The sequence below is a fragment of the Alternaria rosae genome, assembly GCF_020736505.1.
Source record: "Alternaria rosae strain MPI-PUGE-AT-0040 chromosome Unknown BKA58scaffold_2, whole genome shotgun sequence".
Taxonomy (NCBI): domain Eukaryota; kingdom Fungi; phylum Ascomycota; class Dothideomycetes; order Pleosporales; family Pleosporaceae; genus Alternaria; species Alternaria rosae.
In genome coordinates, this window is record NW_025763571.1 from 4,915,407 (window position 1) to 4,934,075 (window position 18,669).

Below are 18,669 nucleotides of genomic sequence, written 5' to 3' on the forward strand. Positions count from 1 at the left end.
CATGGCACGTCCCGTCTTACACACGCCTGACGGGACCGTATCTCGTGTAACATCCCACGGCGCTGAGTGCATGGAAATACTTGAACTCTGCATAGCTGAGGCTTTCGATGCGATGCGCGCGTGCAGTGAGGCGAGCCAGGGCTGACGCAGGCTACCGTTGAGGATTGGGGTAGGTGCGGTGTGTTGCTTGCATGCTGAGAGCCGTTGTGTGCGACGGTCATATGAGAGCTGAAGGAAAATGAGTGGGTTGGATGAGGACAGGAAGCAAATCAGCGAGTTAAGGAGAGACCCCCAGATGTCAGAATGGTGTGATCGTCTCGTACGGTGCCTGATTGGGAATGGTCAGAGCAGGTCAGCAACAGACGCGGCAGCGATGTTCAGCAGTCATGACCTTGCATACAGAACATGGATGTCATGATCGACTAAGCATGAAGTATTAAAGATGCTCTTTTGTATGTTACACTATTTACAAGGCGTTTACCTGCCTTGGCCCTTGGACTTTCCACCGAAGCCAGGACCCCGCTTAGCTCCGCGACCCTTAGCGAGCTTGACGGTGAACGCACCACGCTCGATGGTGTTGACTAGGATGTATCCAGAGGGGAACAAGAAGTGAGACCAGGTACCAACGAACTGAACGATTCCACCAACAGAGTCATCCTCGGGGTAGATATCGAAGAAGCCCTCGGTCTTCACGCCCTTGCCGGTGGGGTCCTTGCTAATGCTGCGGACATCGTGTACCCAGATACCAGCGCCGTAGTTACTCTGGTAGGCGAGTCCATCGACAATGTAGAGGTTGTGGTCGATACCCTTGCTGTCGGTGGCGTAGAAAGTGCCCGTGGCCTTGGGGTTGCGGAGGTCGGTGAGGTCGATGATGTGGGTGACGGGGCGGCCGGACGCAGCGGGACCGACAGCTTCCTGCTCATCAAGCTCGTCGTTCAAGAGAACGTACTGGTGCCAGTTGCGCTCAGTCCACCATCCTTGATGGCAGTAGGTAGCACCGGGGTAAGAGAGGGTGGAGATGACCTCGGAGGCGGGGTTTCCGTTCTTCATGGTAGAGTCGTAGACGGTCATGGTGTCCTCGTTGTAGCCGATGCAGATGTTGCGGCCGCGGAACTTTCGGTCAGGGCCGTTGTAGGTCACACACTGGGCGTCGTGAACATATCCGTCCTGGCTAGCACAACCGGGAGAGGTTGGCTTGCTGGGGTTCTTGAGGTCAATGTACTGGAGACCAGCCTTGCAGGTCTGGTTTCGGGGCTGGGCACCGACAGCGAGGATGTACTCGTTATCCCAGTCAACAACAACGTTGTGGGTGCGGCCGATGGGCAGTTCGTCCCACAGACCAACGAGGTCGGCCTTGGGGTCGAATGTCTTGGGGGTCTTTGGGTCGACATCCAAGAGCTTCTTCATGTCGAAGATCTGAACGTTGTGACCAACGGCCTCTGAGCCGATGATGACATAGTCGTTCAGTACGCGAATCTCGCGCCATCGCGAACCCACACTTTGTGCGGGGAGACGACCCATGTACTGGATTTGACCGTCCTTGAGAATCTCAACGAACGCAGCACCGGAGAATTGGCCTACGATACCGAACTCGCGGCCGTTGCGAGCGGTCCAGCCCCATGAAGAGCTACCTTGGCCTTCAGGGCCTCCCATGTCGGCGTGATTGACAAAGTCGTAGAGGTCCATGTTGTTACACCTGAACGTCTGGTTCGCATTGCCCTGCTCGACGATGGCGAGACCATCCTTGCATTGAACACGCTTGGCCTTGTCGGGTCCATGAGGTCCCTTCTTCAAGTTCTTGAAAGACTTCCACTGCTGGGAGTCTTGCTTGCCTTGGGCTGCGTCAACTTCCCATTGGTCCTAGAAGTTGTTAGTAGCTGATCGTCAGGCGAATGAAGCAAAGTATAAACATACACTCTTCAACTTCATCAATTTCTGATGAATTGCGCCAGAGGCATACTCCGACTTGGAGTAGTGCGCAGCCTGGACCGCAACTGGGAGTGCCAACACAGCGAGTGAGAACTTCATCTTGACGAGCTAAGAGAAGGATTGAGCTGGAATGAGCACGTTTCCTATGCAGCTTAACAGGTATATATATGAGTGTGGTACCCTCATGATGCAAGATTTCGCCCTTGACCATTGCCATGCCACACGACCATTCAGTACCATGTTACCGTCTTGGTACAGCAATATACTCTGGGCATCCGTTGGCATCCATACTCCATGCGGAAGGTCAGGACTACCATTCCGCTAACTTGATAGGGAAGGTGTCTATACACTCCTTGAGTGGAGTACTGTCGCCAAGCAGCGAAATCCGTATACACATGGTGCGCCACAGATATCCGGCTTGGTACTCTCGGGACTGTCAAGAGGCGGCCTCGGGAAAGGAGCGAACATCATTGCCACGGCCCGCTAGCGGAGTCCAAGAACTTCCAAGGCGTCTGGGCATGCGGACTAATATACAACACCTGGACGAGAGGTGTTCGCAGCCAGACCCTAGAGGAGATAAGAGGAAGGGGATCATAGAAAAGGGAATGTGCGAACTTAGTCTGCGCATGGTGGTGCTCGGCGGCATGAGATCTTGAATTGAACCTACCACGAGCGGAAAGCGTCCGTGCCAAAGAAACGCCTCTGCGATATACGGTCGAGCGCGAGCGGGACCAGAGAGGGCCTTCGTACTCGCTGCAAACGCGCGGAAGAAAGAAACAATTATTCGCGCAACTCCGACAGGGGCGATAGTCAACAAGCGCATGAACGCCGTAATAGGCAGGGGCAAGCAGACGCTGGGCTTGGGGATGCGCGCCCTACAGAGGCCACAACAGTTGTTAGCAGAGAGCAACGTCTATTCGGAAATATGTTGTATTCTCGTATCTTTGTTTGGCAAGTAATGCACGAATGTTGAGATGTCGGGGTCGTAGTGCTGTCGCGTGAAGGGAGAAGAAACGAGCCTGAAATCAAAATCAGTATTACGTCATCAGGCTGCAGGACGCGACGCGACGCCGCTCCCCTCAACTTTCTTGACGATTGATGCCACCCTCCCAGGCGGATGTTGACCGCCGTGCACATGCAGCGAAATCCATCATCGCAACCAGCTCAATCAATTGCGTGCTCAGCTAGTGATTGCACTCCCGTACAACGACGCTTCTGCGACTGGCTACCTTGCTGCTGTCACACTCCGACAGAGACGCGCCCAGGATATGTGTAGGCAAAGCCGGGAAGGGCACTGGTAACGGGGTAATCGACAAGCATCTTACATTGTTACTGAACTACTAACTTGGAGAAGACGCTCCTTCATTACACACCAGGCCCAAAACGCAGTCAGGTCAATATTAAGACTCTAGCACACACCGAAAGTTACAAACAACTTGATGTACTCCCCGTCATAAACCTCGCCGTGAAAGATACGTAACGAATCTCCATACCAAACCAGCGTTCAAAAACTGCATTTACAGCATGGACGCTTCGGCGCGACCTTGGTGCCAGCCTTTCCCACTTGCGGTGGTAGATACAATGAGAGATCGCTTTCACCAGTCCTAGGATCAAGGAATGCCTCTACCGGAACATGGCAACACTTTAGCCTCGGAAAGTCTCGGAAAGATCCCAGGGTATCAATTTCTCGACCGTCAGGATACACCAGGTCTAGGATGTCTTTGTCGCTATCGTCGGTCGCATACACTGCTTCTAAGGAGTGTTGGTGTCTCCTAAACGCATTACCCAGGAGTTTCCAGGAATGCTTGGGCCATATTGATAAAGGATTGCCTTCTACGGCGAATGGCTCCCACCTCTCGGTACTGCGGTGGTACTCAAAGCTGTGGAGGGCCTTGACCGCGAGCAGCGTTTGCGCAAGAGCAGAAATATCCATCATGGCGTCGTCCAGGCAAAGTTTCCGTATGGAGCTGCTCGACTCGGGAACCGACCAGTTCTTGAAAGGTGTTGTTTGATATACCTCCCTGAGGGTAAGTGATTCGAGAGAGGGAAGACGGAACACACAGGAAAGCTCATCCACCGAGAGATTGCTGGCTATGATGGTAAGGCCCTTAAGCTTAGCGAATCGATTGACATTGCCAAGGACGGGTCGCGCAACAGCGCTGTTCAGGGTCTGCAACCATCCCAAGGTGTGCGCAAGCTCATCATGTTTGGTGGGCCGGTCACGCCACTCTGTCAAGCGAATGTATCGGACGTCGTGTGCGTTGGCAAGGATCTTGATGAATGTTTCCCTTTTGACGCTCTCAACTGATTTTTCGTAAAAATCGAGACCAATATAGCGAGCATGCCTGGGGAGCAGAGCGTTTCTAGCGATCGCCGCTGCTCTGACACATTCCGACTCAGATTCATCGACGTCTATAATCTTGTACAACACCACCTCTGCGATTCGCTTGCAGCGCTTATCCGTGAGACACAGCATCGAGAGTGCCTTGTCACCGCCGTTCTCTTTCACATCCTCCATGATCTCCAGGACAAGCTCTTCCGGTAAACCACCCAGACGCGCTTGTCGATTCTTGGGTACGATATAGAGGCCTGGGCTGCTGGGGCCTTCGTGGTTCGTTGCTTCATGGGAGACCTTGACGGAGATGGAGACGGATCGTGTGCGCTTGGACGCTGAGGCTTGCGCGAGTGAAGCCTTGCGCTTCTGCGGCGTCGAGACGGTAGCTGGCGCCATGGCGGTGGCGGGTTCGAGCGGATGTGCACCTCCTACAGCGCCGATGCAGGCTCCGGGGTGAGGTATGCAAGTGTTGTAAGGGGTACAATTAATCTGGCAAAGCTGTATAACCGACCAACACTTGCGTGGAAAGAGTTGGTCGCCGACACGAAAGTGAATGGTCGTGGTGGTGAGAGGAAGTCAAGAACTTGGAACACGAACGGGAAGAAAACAACAACAAAACGCGTCGATGCGCGCCCTTCACGCGCGTCACCGGGTGCATGATCACTCACGGTGAGGACCCCGAGTGCGCGCGGAGGTGCGAGAGGAAAACGCGGCGCTGGCCAATTGGGAAGTCACAACAGTGATGTGAAGGGGAACATTCACCTCACCGCCGCTGATCGGGCGTTTGGAGAGTGCACAATGTGCGCGCGCATGGTCAAGTCATTAAGAGATGGGTATGTGAAGTGTGTGTAGTATTGACCGCTAATGCATCAGGTTTGCCGATGTCGCTGCTCGGACGATACCTCGATGAGTATCATCTCTGCCATATGCTCATAAAGAAGACATCCAGCCAAAGACAAGGCTGGCGGCCGGATAACCAACTATTCCCAGACCCATCCTAGTTTTTCTGCCCAGTACTCTCCGGTTCCGCGAACATATGTGTATTCATCAATTTCCTCATCATATCCCATGAGCGCCAAACTACCAATGGCGATCAGCTGCTCAACGGATCTCTCTTCGAGAAAATCGTCCACTCGATCTTCTCCCTGCTCTTGGCTCACGTATATCATTCTGAACGTAAACCTTCCCAGCGTGTATGGAAGCAGTGCAGTCTCTGTATGGAGCTGGCGACAGGTGAACAGTAACCCTAGGTCGTTCTCTTTGGCTAAGTTCCTCCGCGCGGCAGGGGTCCAGTTTTCGAACGTCCACTTGTTGCCGCTGAATACATAGGTGTAGATCAAATTACGTAGATCGCCTGGTAAGCGGGGAAGAGGCGAGTTAGTAGCGTTGGCTTCAGTGCTACAAACAATCCTTTAGCTCTCGAAACGGCAGAAATCGGGTGACTTACATCTTGTCGCGACGAGCTTGCTTGGCAGCCCTGTCGTGAGCTTTATCATCGCGCTTCTTCTTTACTGCGGGCTGGGTGTTGAGAGGAGAAAGCATCGCTGAGCGCTTTCATGACATCTTGGTGTGTTGTGCTGCGTGTAGTGTAATATGGGCGAGGGGGTCGGTTGGATGTGGAGGGGAGTAGAAGTGGGTTGGGAGCAGACTGCCAGACTGGTATAGGTGCGGCATTCTCTACTAAGCTAGTGGCTGCAGAGAGCGACGACAATAGAGAGTCACGCATGTGATTTACATTTGCCAGGTTTCACCGTCCCTCGCTACCCCATTCCTTCACTTTGAAGCTTCCCCAATTCAGACATACAGTAGCTCTCTCGTTATGATCTAGAAAGTCTAGAAGAGATCCTATTCATGTTGTCCATACAAGCCTGTCATCCCCTCTAAGGTAATTTCTTGCCAAGATTTAAGACACCCCTCTTATTAGCCCAGTATAGTCCGGATCCATCGAGGATCTTCCAAGGATCTTCATAAGCATACAGATAGGCCTGCAAACTGACGATTGCTTTGATCTGTTGTAACGACCGCTTTTCAAGAAACTTCCCGATGTGTGGAAGCCAGAGCATGTCTGGGTAGCTTCCTTCGAAGTGGAAGCAAATCGTACCAAGCTGATACGGAAGTAAGGCAGTTTCGGCGTGCAGCTGTCGGGAGACGAGGAGAAGACCCATGTTGTTGCGCTTCAAGGATCCTGCACAGATAATAGGGCCAGTGATCCCTGCATCGATGCGGTATTCTTGGAAGCTGAAGACGTAGGTGTAGATCATGGTTCGCAATTCAGCTGGTAGCCGAAGGAGAGGCGAATTGACCGCGTTCAGTTCGGTACTGGAGTTGGCATTAGTCACATTGCTTGCAGCAGTTTCGGTGGTACCTACGTTCGATCGAAGAAGCCTGGATCCCGAGTCGCAGTCCTTCGACAGGCCCTTACATCGCGCCTCTTGTTCGCAGACATCTGACTGGCTGAGGATGGCGCTGCGCGCTTTCGTGACGCCATGATGCACCTAAGTTGATGTGGTAAGAGTGAGGCGACTGCGCGATAGAATGGACCGTGGACGGTGTAAGCAGTTCGGATGTGGAATGCAGCTAGCGTTGTTGTTTGACTAGCTGCCTCAAAGGGGACAGTGCGCGTCCGACCACGTTGCTCATCCCGAGGCGCATGTCAGATTTCACCCTTCATTGCCGTTCTCCGGTCGCCGTCTGATGTTTCATACAGCAAGGCTGGAGAGAAATGAATTGCGTTCGTGGAAGGGTCAACTACTATGGATATTCTCACCATTGTACTTACATGCTTTCAATTGAAAGGGATGCACTACTACAATGACCAACTACGATTGTTGAGATATCATTCATAGGGCCAATTAACCCCGCATGCATGCATTTACGCTCCTCCAAGGGTCTCAGATCTTCCCCAATCTGCGTCTAAAATATTCCGGTGTCTACGCCTTCACATCATTCCTAGCGGATGCGTCAGCCCACTGCACCCCAGTACCACAACACGGCCTATTGTCTTTAATCTCGAGGTCAAACCCAATGCCATCTATCTCACCCATAGCTCTGAGCTGTTCCTTCGATCTTCTGCCAATGAACGCCTTCATGTGAACTTCCCATGGGCTTTCCGGCCTACAGAGATAGAAGGCGAATCTTCCGAGTTTATATGGAAGCGTCGCGGTTTTGGCGTGGAGCTGGCGCGAAGTGGCTAGTAAGGCTAGACTGCACTCTTAGAACAAATATGGCTGATTGGGATCAAAGATTAGGTCGTTGTTGAAACCTTTGAAGACACAGGCTGTATAGCTAAAGACGTAGGTATAGATTGTGTTGCGTAGCTCGGCGGTTAGGTGGAGAAGGGGCGAGTTCGCTGCATTAAGCTCACTTCTACAAAGTATATCAGTCCTGCATTCGTGAGATTGGGGATTGAGACTCTTACATCTGGTTGCGACGAGCTTGGTCTCGAGGAGTTTGGGAGTCTTCAATACGAGTGCGAGATGACGCGTGCGTCGCGGGTCTAGCGTAGACTTGGTTGTAGAACAAATCCTGGGGGGTAGTGAATCTTGAAGGCGCCATGTTGTGCTGCGTTGGGGGCTTCGGCGTCAATGGGAAAAGTACTGGTGAAAGGAGAGGAGAGGAGGTAGAATAGAAGTAGTGTAAGGAGTATTGTTAAAGTGGCATACAAAGGCGCACTCTAGCTGGTAGCTAGCCGAAAAGCTGAGCGAGCTTAAGACTAGAGCGATCGATCAGAGAGGGTCTCTTGTCATTCACTCTTACAATGCGGATGCTCTTCGCCTGCGTTGTATTAACAAAGACACTTTGAGTGGAATTTACACTGTTTGGAAAGGATATGCCTTGGCTGACGCAGGGCACATAGTGTGAATTGATCGAATGGGCTAGTGGCGACGTTGCTGCTCTGATATGACCTCCGAGTGCCGCAATCTTGGTACGCCAACTCAACAAGCTGATGCAAGTACTCAGTGTATGACCGCCAAACACTTACTTCTGATTGCGTCTTCGCGAGGAGCACGTTGCCGCACGCTGTTCAGAGCATGATGCTGGGTTGTTCTCCATGCACTTCCCCATACCCACGTCTCTGATTGCGATAAGCAAAATGACAGACGCTTTAGAATTTGGTGGGACGTCTTGTGAGCTAACCCACGAAGGCCTGATGCTGTGCGATAGAGCGCCATAAGTTGTTGCTGCTTCAGATCTCGAAGTACTGCGCTGACCTCTGTTAACAGAAGCGCCTTCCTGCCTTGCCCGTGACTACTGGCATGCAAGTAGTGACATACATCTGGTATGCAGCACTAAAGGGTAGAACTCCCAGAACTCGCTTGTATGGCGAGTTGTCTTTCCTTCCTGGGCGCACCAATGGGGTCGTAGGGACGCTACGACCTTTTATTTTGCAATCTTTATAGTATCAAAATCGCTGTTGGTGCGAGGGCCAGTGTTTTGATGATTGCGAATCGTTTGGCATCGAGCGAGGCGTATGCGTCGATGCTGGTCGCGTTCGCGAGCGGGGATCTCGATAACGTGGAAGATGGTCAGCTCTGGGGAGCGTGCGGAAGCAATCTAGTAGTTAGTGGCATGAGATGTAACCTTTCAAGGCACAGGCGATGTCCCGTGATGGCTAGACGCCTGCGAGAGCCTGAATCGTCGACGCGTCGACGATGCCGGTTATAACGCGAACGGCGAGCCAAACTTCGCTAGGGCAGATACGGATCATTACCAGATGCGTCATAGCTCTGGCGTAAGGATCTCATTTTAACTCCGTTTGTTCGCCCTTTGCTCTATCGACGTTGCCCAAATAGAGCTCATAGCCTTTCTTCCTACCACCTTAGCCCCCTTCGCATTGTAATCACTTAGTGGAGACGTAGTCCGCACTTCCAGTAACAATGTTGATTAGATCATTCCATCTCTGAAGGAAACGACAGCTCACACAGCCTCGGCGATAGATTTCGCCTTCCTTATTTTGTTATGCCTGGTCTTGTACAAATACCATGCGCCGACGGTGAGCATCGTCAACGGCACCGTCGTTACCACGAAAATCCAGAACTGAGGACTTGCCTGTAAGGAGCCGTCTTCGCTTTTGAAATCGAAAAGATTCATACCAAGGAATGACTAGGTCTTGGAGTCAGAACGCATCAATCATGTGTGTGTCTACTCAGGGGGCTTACAGCCATGAATGAAGCAGGTAGATATATCAAAGTGAAAACAGTGATGACCTTGACGGTAGCATTATCGTCAACACCTTCCTGTGTCAAACGCAGTATTCGCGTGCTTATCTCTCTGGAGTTCGCCTGATTCTCGATATCAAGAAGATTGGTAAGCTGTAGGTAAGTTAGTGGGATTGTATGTTCTGTCAGTTCCCTTCTCCTACCAAACCTAGTGTCGCTTGAACGCGTTGCGCCAGGGTATCTGCTACATTGAGATGACTTTCCAAGCGATGCTCCATGATCTTTAGTTCACGATGTACGCCAATTGACGATTCTCTCAGTGACGGAATATTGGTCGCAAGTGCTGTGTTGATGCTCGTCAAGGTCTGTACAAGAACGATGTTGCTGCGGAGACATTTGCATGCTTTACACGCTATCTTGTCTTCGATGTGCCGAAGCATTTGGAGGCGCTCAGGGTTGATAGCAGGGTTGGCATCTGACTCGCAGATTGCGACTACATCGATGCGTCGTCGCTGTCATGTGTGAGCTTTGCATGTGTTGGGTATGAATCTGCTTACTATCTGCTCCAGATCACTAGCGAGGCTTTCTAGATAATCTTGCCAGTTTGCCAGGTATGACAATAGGATGACGAGATGGACGGTCAATGGATGTTGTGTTAACTGTGCTGTATTCGAAGACTCGACCATTGCTTCCAGCTTTGACTGCGCCACAGCCTCGTCGTTGGGATGGATCACAATAACCTGACTACTACATCGTTCAGATGAGAACTTGTGCGCAACACCCGTTTGCCTGTATGACCAGATGTCCCGTGGAGGTCGTTTCCCATTTCGTTCCACATACATGAACTGATAACATAGCTCTGCAAGAAATCCGTCAGCCTACTTCATACAAGCAATGAGTCCTCACACAAGGTTACAACAGAACGTACCGAAAGATTGATCAGCCGATTGACATATCTGCCGAAAACCTGAAGACTCCTGGAATATCTGAGGCTGATCCCCAAACTTCAGAAGAACATCTACGAACATGCTGGAGATCTGCCAGCTTCTCAATACTGTCAGCATTGTTTCCTTGGAGCACATCAAGGGTGCCAGCGAAAATTCCTGGCATAAGGAACTTTGCTTCGTATCAGCTTAGTCATTCTGTCTGAGATTCCACGGCAACGTACAGAATCCGAAAGTTGTCGTCGCTGGTTTTCATGAGGTGGTCTCCAAGCTCTAACAGGTCTCTCGGACGTAATATTGCATTCCTTCGTGCATCTACATTCCATGAGCATAGTATCCTATTATAGGTGTTAGGGGACATATTGGCTTACCCATGCGGATGAGGCGCACGTCAAATGGCCCCATATCGTCAAATAATCGTTCCTGGTTGGCACATATCCGCTGCAGTGGCACTTCCCAGTCATCAAAAAAAGCATTTCTGCTGGCGAACTCCATGGGCAATTCTGTAAGAAAACCGAGTGAATGAAAGCAGTTGAGCTACTGTCGTTTTCGTCGAGGGGCGCTCGCAGGCTAATGAGATAAGCTGGAAATTCAACAAGGATGAAGCAATGTACGCCTCTGCAGATCGCGGCGGCCAATGGGAACGCTTCCGGTGACCTTCCCAGCATACAGAAGTAACAGTTTGCCCTAATCACATCTTCCCAAAACGCTCGGCTGACTCGCCACGTTTCCGCGAGTCTGCCTTCCTTTCGAGCTCCAATCAGCATTACGAACATCCTCGGGGCCATGTCATACGACAACTGTCATGAGTCCGACTATACGACGAGTTTCAGAGATATATTCGGGAGACTACGTGCGACCACATGTCTTATCTAGGGCAAAAAGGCTATCATGGCTGCGTTCTGTGAGAAGTACAGGTAGCGCTCCGGTGAAGTTTACAAGGTACGATTGCGAGATTGACAAGATCCAGAGGACCACGTGAATTTCCATGACGTAGAGCCAAGACCTTTAGCAAGCCAATCTTTAGCCTAACACCGCCATTCGTCGTTCCACTCGTTAGTCCTACTTCTTCTTCAAGGCGCTACAAAAACCAGTCAGGACATTGGAGTTCGTATTTTCTAAGGAAGGCTCACCGGAGGTCTGCCTGTATTCCATGCCGTCAGTATCCGTGTTGACTGCTACGATAGACTATGCGTATGTACGTACCTCGGGTATCTCCTCTGACGCGTAGAACTCCCACTTATTGCGCTTTTCCTTGGTTGCTCAGCCACCTAAACATATGTGCTTTTACAGCCGAGATATACTTCGATAGCGAACTCATCCACAGACGAGACATTTGGGTACCTCGTCTTCAAGAACGTTTCCAATGTCTTTCTCGATATATATCCCGACGTTCTCTCTTCAACAACATTGTGTATCGGTTGACGAGCCATGTCAGAGTTGTGCTTGGCGCTCAGAGGTCAGCAGGTAATGTTTAGGCGACTGATCAGATAAGGCTGATTCGGACTGCTAACGATGCGGAAAATCAGCCTTGAAAACTAGCCTTAGACATCCGACTGGGCGCATATATATCAGAATGTGACGAACAGAGCCTCAATCGGCTAATGGTTCTGTCATTTGTGCTTCGAGTGTGCGTGGCATGAAGCACGTCGCTGCAACAAGCAGCAGGAGGACTCTCGGTCGCTATTGGCTGACCTGCATCAGGCTGCATATTTGCTTCTTTTCTGGCGTTTTCAGCTCAACCAGCCCGCAATTCGCCTTCCATATCCGGCGGCTGCTGTTCTTACGACGTACCAAGAACATCGCTCGGAGCCTCGTGGGCCGATTCGCAGCCAATCATACGTAGCAGCCCCACACCACACTCTATGCATCATTTATGGTGGAGGCGGAGCCTATGTTGGAGGGCGATAGCTGAGGCATCTGATGTCTGTGGAGTCATCGGTGATTGGGTCCAACGGCTTTCGCATCGCGACACTGCGAAGCAAACGACGGAAAAGCAGCGGAACGTTCTTTGAGGCTGACAGCCTGGAAACCATGACTTGAAAAGAGCGCATATCCCCTGGATCTACCGCGTCTATGCAGTAGGTTTGTAAAACGTTACCCGGCTGTGGCCTGCACTACCTTTCCAACTTCCATTATGGGTCAATGCTTCTCACGCTTGCACGGCAAGCATGATATATCGGCAGCGGTAGCACCTGAGTTCATCCCAGCGACACAAGAACACCCGCGCAACCTTGAACAAACAGACTCAGATTCCACCCGTGCCCAATCGGAAGAGCAGTTCGGTACTGATCCAACAAGCAACGGAACACTACACGCAAAGTCGCAATCTGTCGACATCGACACGATTAGAGGCGACATCTTCGACGCATTGAAGGACGGAATGGTAGGCAAGAGAGGCGAGGACATAATACTCCCTGAGGTTGTGAGAGAGATATGGGCGCAAAACCATCACCGCAAATTCTACATGAACCAAATCTGGTATGACACGAAGTGGGACAAGAACAATTTCATGGAAGAGATGATTCAGATCATGTCAATCTTGATTCGCATCAATTTCCATGATTGGGAGCGCTTTGGCGCAATTTTCATCGACCACAGAGATCGTCGAGATCAGAACCTTCCTTTTGACTTGAAGAGGTTGCAGGAGGAGGGCTTCTTGGGAAGACTCGAGGGAGCGCTCTTCCACGAGACCCAGTTCGCGTTCTGTCCCGTTCTGATCCCAGAGCAGGAAGACGAGTTCATACTGGATAAGGAAAAGCGGCTTCCCTGGATCGATGAACCCAGATTCGTGGAGAAAGGCGGCTATGGAGAAGTCAACAAGCGAACAGTCGCGAAGGGGTTTTTGCGCTTTCAAAATCGCACCACGAATCTCGAAGTAAGTTGCCACTGTCAGGTTAAAGCTTCTCGCGCGTTGCTAATCTCTCCAATAGCCCAGAGCTGTTGCAGTGAAGACATTATCCGGGAATGTTGCACTCAAAGAAGAGTTCAAGAACTTGAAGGAGCTACGCGAATGCCTCAGTGCCCATACACGGATCATGGTCAATCTTGTTACGATGGTAGACAAGTCAGGCCCAACAAACATTTATCACATTGTTTACGAACTCGCCGCGTACGATCTCAATGTCTTCTTAACCACGATGCGCTATAATCTGAGGAAGATACGCCACGCGACAGCCACACCAGAAAGAACAGGTTCCGCCAATATGTGGCCCGGTGATCTGATTTCAGAAAGCGTTAATCTCGCCGATGCATTGGATTATCTTCATAACCGACTGATCTCCTCCAAGCTACATTCGTCGCTCTCCCACAACGACATCAAACCAGAAAATATCTTAGTGGTCTATCCTGAAACAACCAGCGAGAATGATCTGTACCCCGTGGGGCAATGGAAACTCGCGGACTTTGGGCTGTCGAAAATGAAGCCCAAGCGATTATCTGGTGGCCACAGCAGACACTTGAGTGCAGGTAACGCTCCGTTGGTTTCTTCCTATCCACAGAAAACGCACAGAACCGAGAGACCGAAATCTGTTTCCAACGCTATACCTGAAAGATACCCGGGAATGTACACGGCACCGGAGCTGGATCAGGAAACCCCCCAAAAGACAGATTGCAGGAGTGCGGATGTATGGTCTTTCGGATGCGTTCTCTCTGAGATTGTCACCTACGCTGTCAACTTAGACTTTCGTCATGTGGAAACTTTTCGCGAGTCACTGTTGCAGAGTATCCCAGCGGATCCAAAGTTCTATAATAAATCATCCAAGGAAGTCAAGCCGGAGTTCCACAGCCATCTTGCCAGCCTACCGGACAGTGCACCAGAAATCACGCGCATTCCGAGAGATAACCCATGGACAACCCAGTGCGTCGATCTCATCAAACGAATTGTGGTCAAGGAGCCCAATAATCGACTGGGCCCAGGTAAGATCCGACTAGAGCTTAGTCAGATCGGAAAATCCATGTACAGCGGAAAAGAGGAATGGCTAAGCCATAGCTTGCCACCACTAAGTGTGGACACAAGTGCTGCGAACGCGGACACTACGTTTTCTGGTCCAACGAGTGCTGTATCCCAAAGTCCGACTGAGTATCACGATTCCGATTACGAACGAGAAGATCCCATCAGTAGGATACCGAGTATCGCCATCCACCCAGTGGAGCATGCAAGCTCAGACCCTTTGCGAGCTCCACACCTTGGAGAGAATGAAAGACGGAGAGCATCAGCTCCTAGATTAAGTACGGAAGATTAATGTTATGCTGTAACTTTCGCCTGTATTTTCCAACAGTAGATCACCTGACATCTCAACTAGAAAACGCGACTTTGTTCATTTCTCCTCAGTATCACGCTCTTATCTCTTCTAAAATGACCCCACGAAGTCTTACTCGATACGTTCACCTCTATTTGAGTGACTCCTCCGATCGTCTGACAATCAACGCCTTCGCATGAACATCCCATTTATCCTCCTCTAACAAGACATGGATTATTCCAAGCTGATATGCTATAGTAGAAACGGTCACCTCCTATGTATTTGCTGAGCTGACAGACCAAGATCTTATCGTCCATAGCCGGCGCTTGCGCCTTGGTTCTGTTCTCCACAAACCTTTCCACACAGTATGACCATTTGCCCTTGGAAACCTTAAACTTAAAAAGGAAGAAGCCGAGCTGGTACGGGAGAAGCGCTGTCTCAGCATGCAATTGGCGTGACACAGCGAGGAGGCCTAGGACACACTGATCGAATGAATGCAGGTACTGAGTCTCTGGATCCTCCCAGCGGTGTTCGTCAAAGGTACACCTCATGCTGCTGAAGACGTGAGCGAAGATGGCATTTCTGAGTTCGGCCGGGAGACGAAGAAGGGATGAATGGAGTGCGTTGAGTTCGGTACTGGTGCATCTTGTTAGTTGACTATTATCATACACGGGAAAGCGGAGCCTACATATCGTCGCGGCGAGCTTGAGCTTGAAGAGCTTCATCGCGAAGAACTTGACCTGAGTGAACCATGTCGCGAAAGATTCGCTCGCGCGCCCATTCCCTTCATTGAGCTCGAATATCGCGCGCTTTCTTTCTGGTAGACGATGCGTCGGTACAAGGCTTTTGTACGCGCTTCGGAAGCGCCATGATGGTAGATGTGTTTTTGCGGTGTTGAGAATATTAAGAATAGTGTCGATAAACGATGAGGTAGAAGGGAGTCCGGAAGATACGATAGAACATGCGAGGTCTTTTTACTTGGTTAGCATCCACTCCACCCAACGGCACTGTGCCGGTGCGGAGCGGAACGGACCACTCGCAACTTGCGAAATTCATAACCGATCCATAAAAGTAGGTTCGCTTGGATGAGAAGTATTGTCAACACAAGCACTTGCACTCTTTGGTGAAACCTCTCCTTAGCCGGTGGAGTGCACATGATGTATATTGATCAAACATACTGGTGCATATACAAGCGTTCCAAAGCGGCCCCTCATTGCTGTGTTTGACGTGAGTCGATTTGAACAGACGGTCGCTCTCCAGTCCTGGCAAAAGTGGTCCAGGAAAAGATCCGATTCATGACATCCATACAAGTTCAGGTATATTTTCCCCTGACTGGCACTCTTCCGAATCAACACACACACGATTCCATCGCCCAGTCAATCCCAGCCTGAGTCTTGTCCCACATGGTGCCATATATCTGCTGTGTGCTAACTTGTGTTGTAGCAATTGCAGCTATCTGTTTTCGGGACCTAGCGCGGAAGAAGTCTTGCAGTACCTCCTCATACCAGTCGTCTTCGTCGTGGTCGGGTTCCTCAAATTCAAACTGGAAAACGCCGAGCTTGTAAGGAAGCAACGCGGTCTCAGCCTGAAGCTGACAGGAAGCGAGGAGTAGACCAAGAGCGTTGTTTTGCAACATTCGCCAGATAAGTGTGTTCCCTTCGTCTGGCCTTTTGCCGGTAAACAAGTACCCACCGAGCTCGTAGTGATCGCCCTCGAAGACATAGCCGTAAACGATGTTGCGGAGCTCGGCGGGAAGACGAAGAAGAGGGGAATTGGCGGCATAGAGCTTGCTGCTAAAGCGACGTATTACCTGTCGAACATACCCTATGAAGCTGGGGACTTGCATGGTTCGGTGAAGACCTTTCTGGTGAGAGACCTTAGCGGCAGCGGGCTTCTTGAGGCGCGTCTTATCAACTAGCGCTTGATCGCGATGAGCCTGATCGCGAAGATTTTGCTGCTTAAAGGCATGATCCCGAACCGCAGCTCTTTGGCGAGCCCTATCATCGCGCTGCTTCTTAGAAGAGGGCGCCTCGGCTGGAGGCTTTGCCGAGCGCTTGCGAGACGGCATGTTGGTGTCCACTTAAAGTGACGGCAATGTTGAGAAGCGAGTGAGAGAGTAGAGAGAGTAGAGCAGTACAGGTGCAAGGTGCAGGAGTGTGCGGGAGCTCGCTAAGACGGCATGTAAACACCTGTGCACCTTTGTTGCTAGGTTACCGTGATAAGGAAAAACTTCAAGTCGGATCAGGTGAGAACGTGTCTTGGCAAGGGATTGCCTTGTGCACGTCTTAGATCGCTGCTCGAGAATTTGTACGTCAGGAGTGATGATTTGGCATCTCGCTGGAAGCACATCTGCGTACTTTATCTTCTTGCTGTTGCTCAGCACTTCGGCATCACAACATATTCGCAAGACCAATCCAATAACTCAGGGCACTACAATGATTATAGACTGTGGCAGGTATATTCAGTTGACAAGAAGGGCAATCTAAACTGGGTAGCAGTGGAGTCCAATTTTGGAGCAAGACAAGAAGTGAATGCTATCATGCATTGATCTTGGTGAGTGTCAGACTACTATACAAGGCTGTAGCGTTACTATTACAATGTGTTTTGTGACCACCGCAATCTCGATATGCCAATTCAGTGAGCTCGAACAATTGTTCGTTGTAGCATCAGCCAAATATTACTTGTTGTTGAGCTTCAGCCTCTTGACCCAGTTTGAACTAGTCCCCTTAGTGAATCCCTTCAACACCATGGAACAAGGACTAACAGCGAAGTAGCCCATAGCCTTGACTTGTCTGGCAGTACGTCTCTCCATGAAGAGGCTGACATGAGGCACCCATTGTTTCCTAGTCGCGCGGGCAAATCTGAACTGGAATCTCCCTAGCTTATAGGGTAAATCGGCTGTCTCAGCATGGAGTTGACGTGATGCGAGAAGCAAGCCCATGTTGTCCTCTGCGAGAGACTGGAGACACACCAACTCTCCTGTATCGGCCATAATGCTATAGAAATCGTAATAGCAGCTGTCGAAGACGTAATTGTATAACATGTCTCGAACTTCGGCAGGAAGACGAAGGAGCGGGGAAGTGACGGAATTACTCGCGGTACTACATCCAGACGTTAGTCACATCTTTGATAAGAGTAGCCCAAAACTTCACGTACATATGGTCATCGGCGGACGGATCTTGGGGAGCTTCTGTGCCATCTGTGCCGGGAATGCGCTTCTTTTTGGCATCTGGGGCGATAGCAGAAGGCGGCGCCGTACGCTTTCTGGAATTGATGAGGACTTGCGGAAAAGGCATCGTGAGCTCCTGGTGAAATGCAAGCGTAGTTGTAAGAGAGGGAAGCGGACGAGCGTGAGCAAAGCACACGAAAGCGGTAAGATCGGAGTAATTTGGTGGAAGAGAAAGAGTGGCAGAGAATTTACTGAGCCAGTCTGCAAGCAGGCGCGCCTTAGTTGCTGGGTGACCAAGTTGCCCTCGAAATCCGAATTAGGCCAACCATATCGGTAACGCGTTATAGCAAACGGCCATCTTCACCTCCGGCGCAAATTGTCCCGACACGACGCGTACAGTGAGAGAAAAAGGCTTCGCGCCTACACCGATAAGTCGTCTGATGATAGTTCTCAGTAGAAGAGGCAACGCAGTCTAAGCCTTGAGATTGAAAGGAATGAGCATCGTAATGCCGCAGCCTTGATAGGTATCGAACTACTTCCATGAAGACGCTGACTGCTACGAGACATCTTCTCACCGTCAAAATCGTGGTGCATCAACCAGATCGAGCATGATCAAGCGAGTAAGTAATGCAAATACAGCCTTTCAATCCACACCACCCCAGGTTCTGAGATACTGTCGCCAAAACAATATCGCAGCTGCAATTTCCCGAGTGCCTCAATCTGGACCCTAAGTCTCTGATGCAAAAAGACTCCGATGGCGTGTTCCCTTTCACCCCACCCGGTTTCCTCTAGTCCGAAGTCGAAAGTTGCGAGCTTGTAGGGAAGCAATGCGGTTTCTTGATAGAGTTGACGAGAGACACGAACTAGGCCTGGATCCTGGAAGCGAAAAGAC

At 50.7% G+C, this 18,669-nt stretch overlaps 11 protein-coding genes across 11 annotated transcripts; 1 reads left to right on the top strand and 10 right to left on the bottom strand.

Annotated features, from left to right (window-relative positions):
- Positions 1-433: 433 nt before the first annotated feature.
- BKA58DRAFT_453558 (uncharacterized protein) lies at positions 434-2,196 on the bottom strand. The gene is made up of 2 exons (XM_046174473.1): positions 1,915-2,196; positions 434-1,860 (listed from the first exon to the last, which is right to left on the bottom strand). Exons 1-2 carry the CDS (start codon positions 2,026-2,028, stop codon positions 478-480), a joined length of 1,497 nt encoding a protein of 498 aa, XP_046030113.1. The 5' UTR covers positions 2,029-2,196; the 3' UTR covers positions 434-477.
- Positions 2,197-2,944, bottom strand: BKA58DRAFT_113113 (uncharacterized protein). Its single transcript, XM_046163964.1, has one exon. It carries the CDS (start codon positions 2,750-2,752, stop codon positions 2,366-2,368), a length of 387 nt encoding a protein of 128 aa, XP_046030114.1. The 5' UTR covers positions 2,753-2,944; the 3' UTR covers positions 2,197-2,365.
- A 489-nt stretch (positions 2,945-3,433) lies between these two features.
- BKA58DRAFT_356149 (uncharacterized protein) lies at positions 3,434-4,660 on the bottom strand (the record flags this gene model as incomplete). The annotated part of the gene is made up of 1 exon (XM_046168653.1): positions 3,434-4,660. One exon carries the CDS (start codon positions 4,658-4,660, stop codon positions 3,434-3,436), a length of 1,227 nt encoding a protein of 408 aa, XP_046030115.1.
- Positions 4,661-5,165: 505 nt separating this feature from the next.
- On the bottom strand, positions 5,166-5,806 carry BKA58DRAFT_453568 (uncharacterized protein; the record flags this gene model as incomplete). The annotated part of the gene is made up of 2 exons (XM_046174474.1): positions 5,166-5,662; positions 5,712-5,806. 2 exons carry the CDS (start codon positions 5,804-5,806, stop codon positions 5,245-5,247), a joined length of 513 nt encoding a protein of 170 aa, XP_046030116.1. The 3' UTR covers positions 5,166-5,244.
- Positions 5,807-6,144: 338 nt separating this feature from the next.
- Positions 6,145-6,752, bottom strand: BKA58DRAFT_399248 (uncharacterized protein; the record flags this gene model as incomplete). Its single annotated transcript, XM_046171534.1, has 2 exons — positions 6,145-6,583; positions 6,634-6,752. The coding sequence occupies 2 exons, from the start codon at positions 6,750-6,752 to the stop codon at positions 6,145-6,147; spliced, it is 558 nt and encodes a 185-aa protein (XP_046030117.1).
- A 724-nt stretch (positions 6,753-7,476) lies between these two features.
- Positions 7,477-7,819, bottom strand: BKA58DRAFT_436978 (uncharacterized protein; the record flags this gene model as incomplete). Its single annotated transcript, XM_046173448.1, has 2 exons — positions 7,477-7,630; positions 7,683-7,819. 2 exons carry the CDS (start codon positions 7,817-7,819, stop codon positions 7,477-7,479), a joined length of 291 nt encoding a protein of 96 aa, XP_046030118.1.
- Positions 7,820-9,181: 1,362 nt separating this feature from the next.
- Positions 9,182-10,451, bottom strand: BKA58DRAFT_466865 (uncharacterized protein; the record flags this gene model as incomplete). The annotated part of the gene is made up of 5 exons (XM_046175039.1): positions 9,182-9,367; positions 9,424-9,576; positions 9,627-9,935; positions 9,981-10,282; positions 10,352-10,451. 5 exons carry the CDS (start codon positions 10,449-10,451, stop codon positions 9,182-9,184), a joined length of 1,050 nt encoding a protein of 349 aa, XP_046030119.1.
- Positions 10,452-13,450: 2,999 nt separating this feature from the next.
- On the top strand, positions 13,451-14,347 carry BKA58DRAFT_292920 (kinase-like domain-containing protein; the record flags this gene model as incomplete). The annotated part of the gene is made up of 1 exon (XM_046166877.1): positions 13,451-14,347. A coding segment is annotated over one exon (897 nt), but the record flags the coding sequence as incomplete, so codon positions are not given.
- A 470-nt stretch (positions 14,348-14,817) lies between these two features.
- Positions 14,818-15,361, bottom strand: BKA58DRAFT_436981 (uncharacterized protein; the record flags this gene model as incomplete). The annotated part of the gene is made up of 2 exons (XM_046173449.1): positions 14,818-15,244; positions 15,297-15,361. The coding sequence occupies 2 exons, from the start codon at positions 15,359-15,361 to the stop codon at positions 14,818-14,820; spliced, it is 492 nt and encodes a 163-aa protein (XP_046030121.1).
- Positions 15,362-15,956: 595 nt separating this feature from the next.
- On the bottom strand, positions 15,957-16,676 carry BKA58DRAFT_436982 (uncharacterized protein; the record flags this gene model as incomplete). Its single annotated transcript, XM_046173450.1, has 1 exon — positions 15,957-16,676. One exon carries the CDS (start codon positions 16,674-16,676, stop codon positions 15,957-15,959), a length of 720 nt encoding a protein of 239 aa, XP_046030122.1.
- A 609-nt stretch (positions 16,677-17,285) lies between these two features.
- BKA58DRAFT_436983 (uncharacterized protein) lies at positions 17,286-17,904 on the bottom strand (the record flags this gene model as incomplete). Its single annotated transcript, XM_046173451.1, has 2 exons — positions 17,286-17,709; positions 17,765-17,904. 2 exons carry the CDS (start codon positions 17,902-17,904, stop codon positions 17,286-17,288), a joined length of 564 nt encoding a protein of 187 aa, XP_046030123.1.
- Between the last annotated feature and the right edge of the window lie 765 nt (positions 17,905-18,669).

Coding starts and splice junctions, on each gene's coding strand:
- BKA58DRAFT_453558 (XM_046174473.1), bottom strand. CDS start 2,028: ATGAAGTTCTCACTCGCTGTGTTGGCACTCCCAGTTGCGGTCCAGGCT. Junction 1,861..1,914: donor AATTGATGAAGTTGAAGAGT/GTATGTTTATAC, acceptor AACAACTTCTAG/GACCAATGGGAAGTTGACGC.
- BKA58DRAFT_113113 (XM_046163964.1), bottom strand. CDS start 2,752: ATGCGCTTGTTGACTATCGCCCCTGTCGGAGTTGCGCGAATAATTGTT.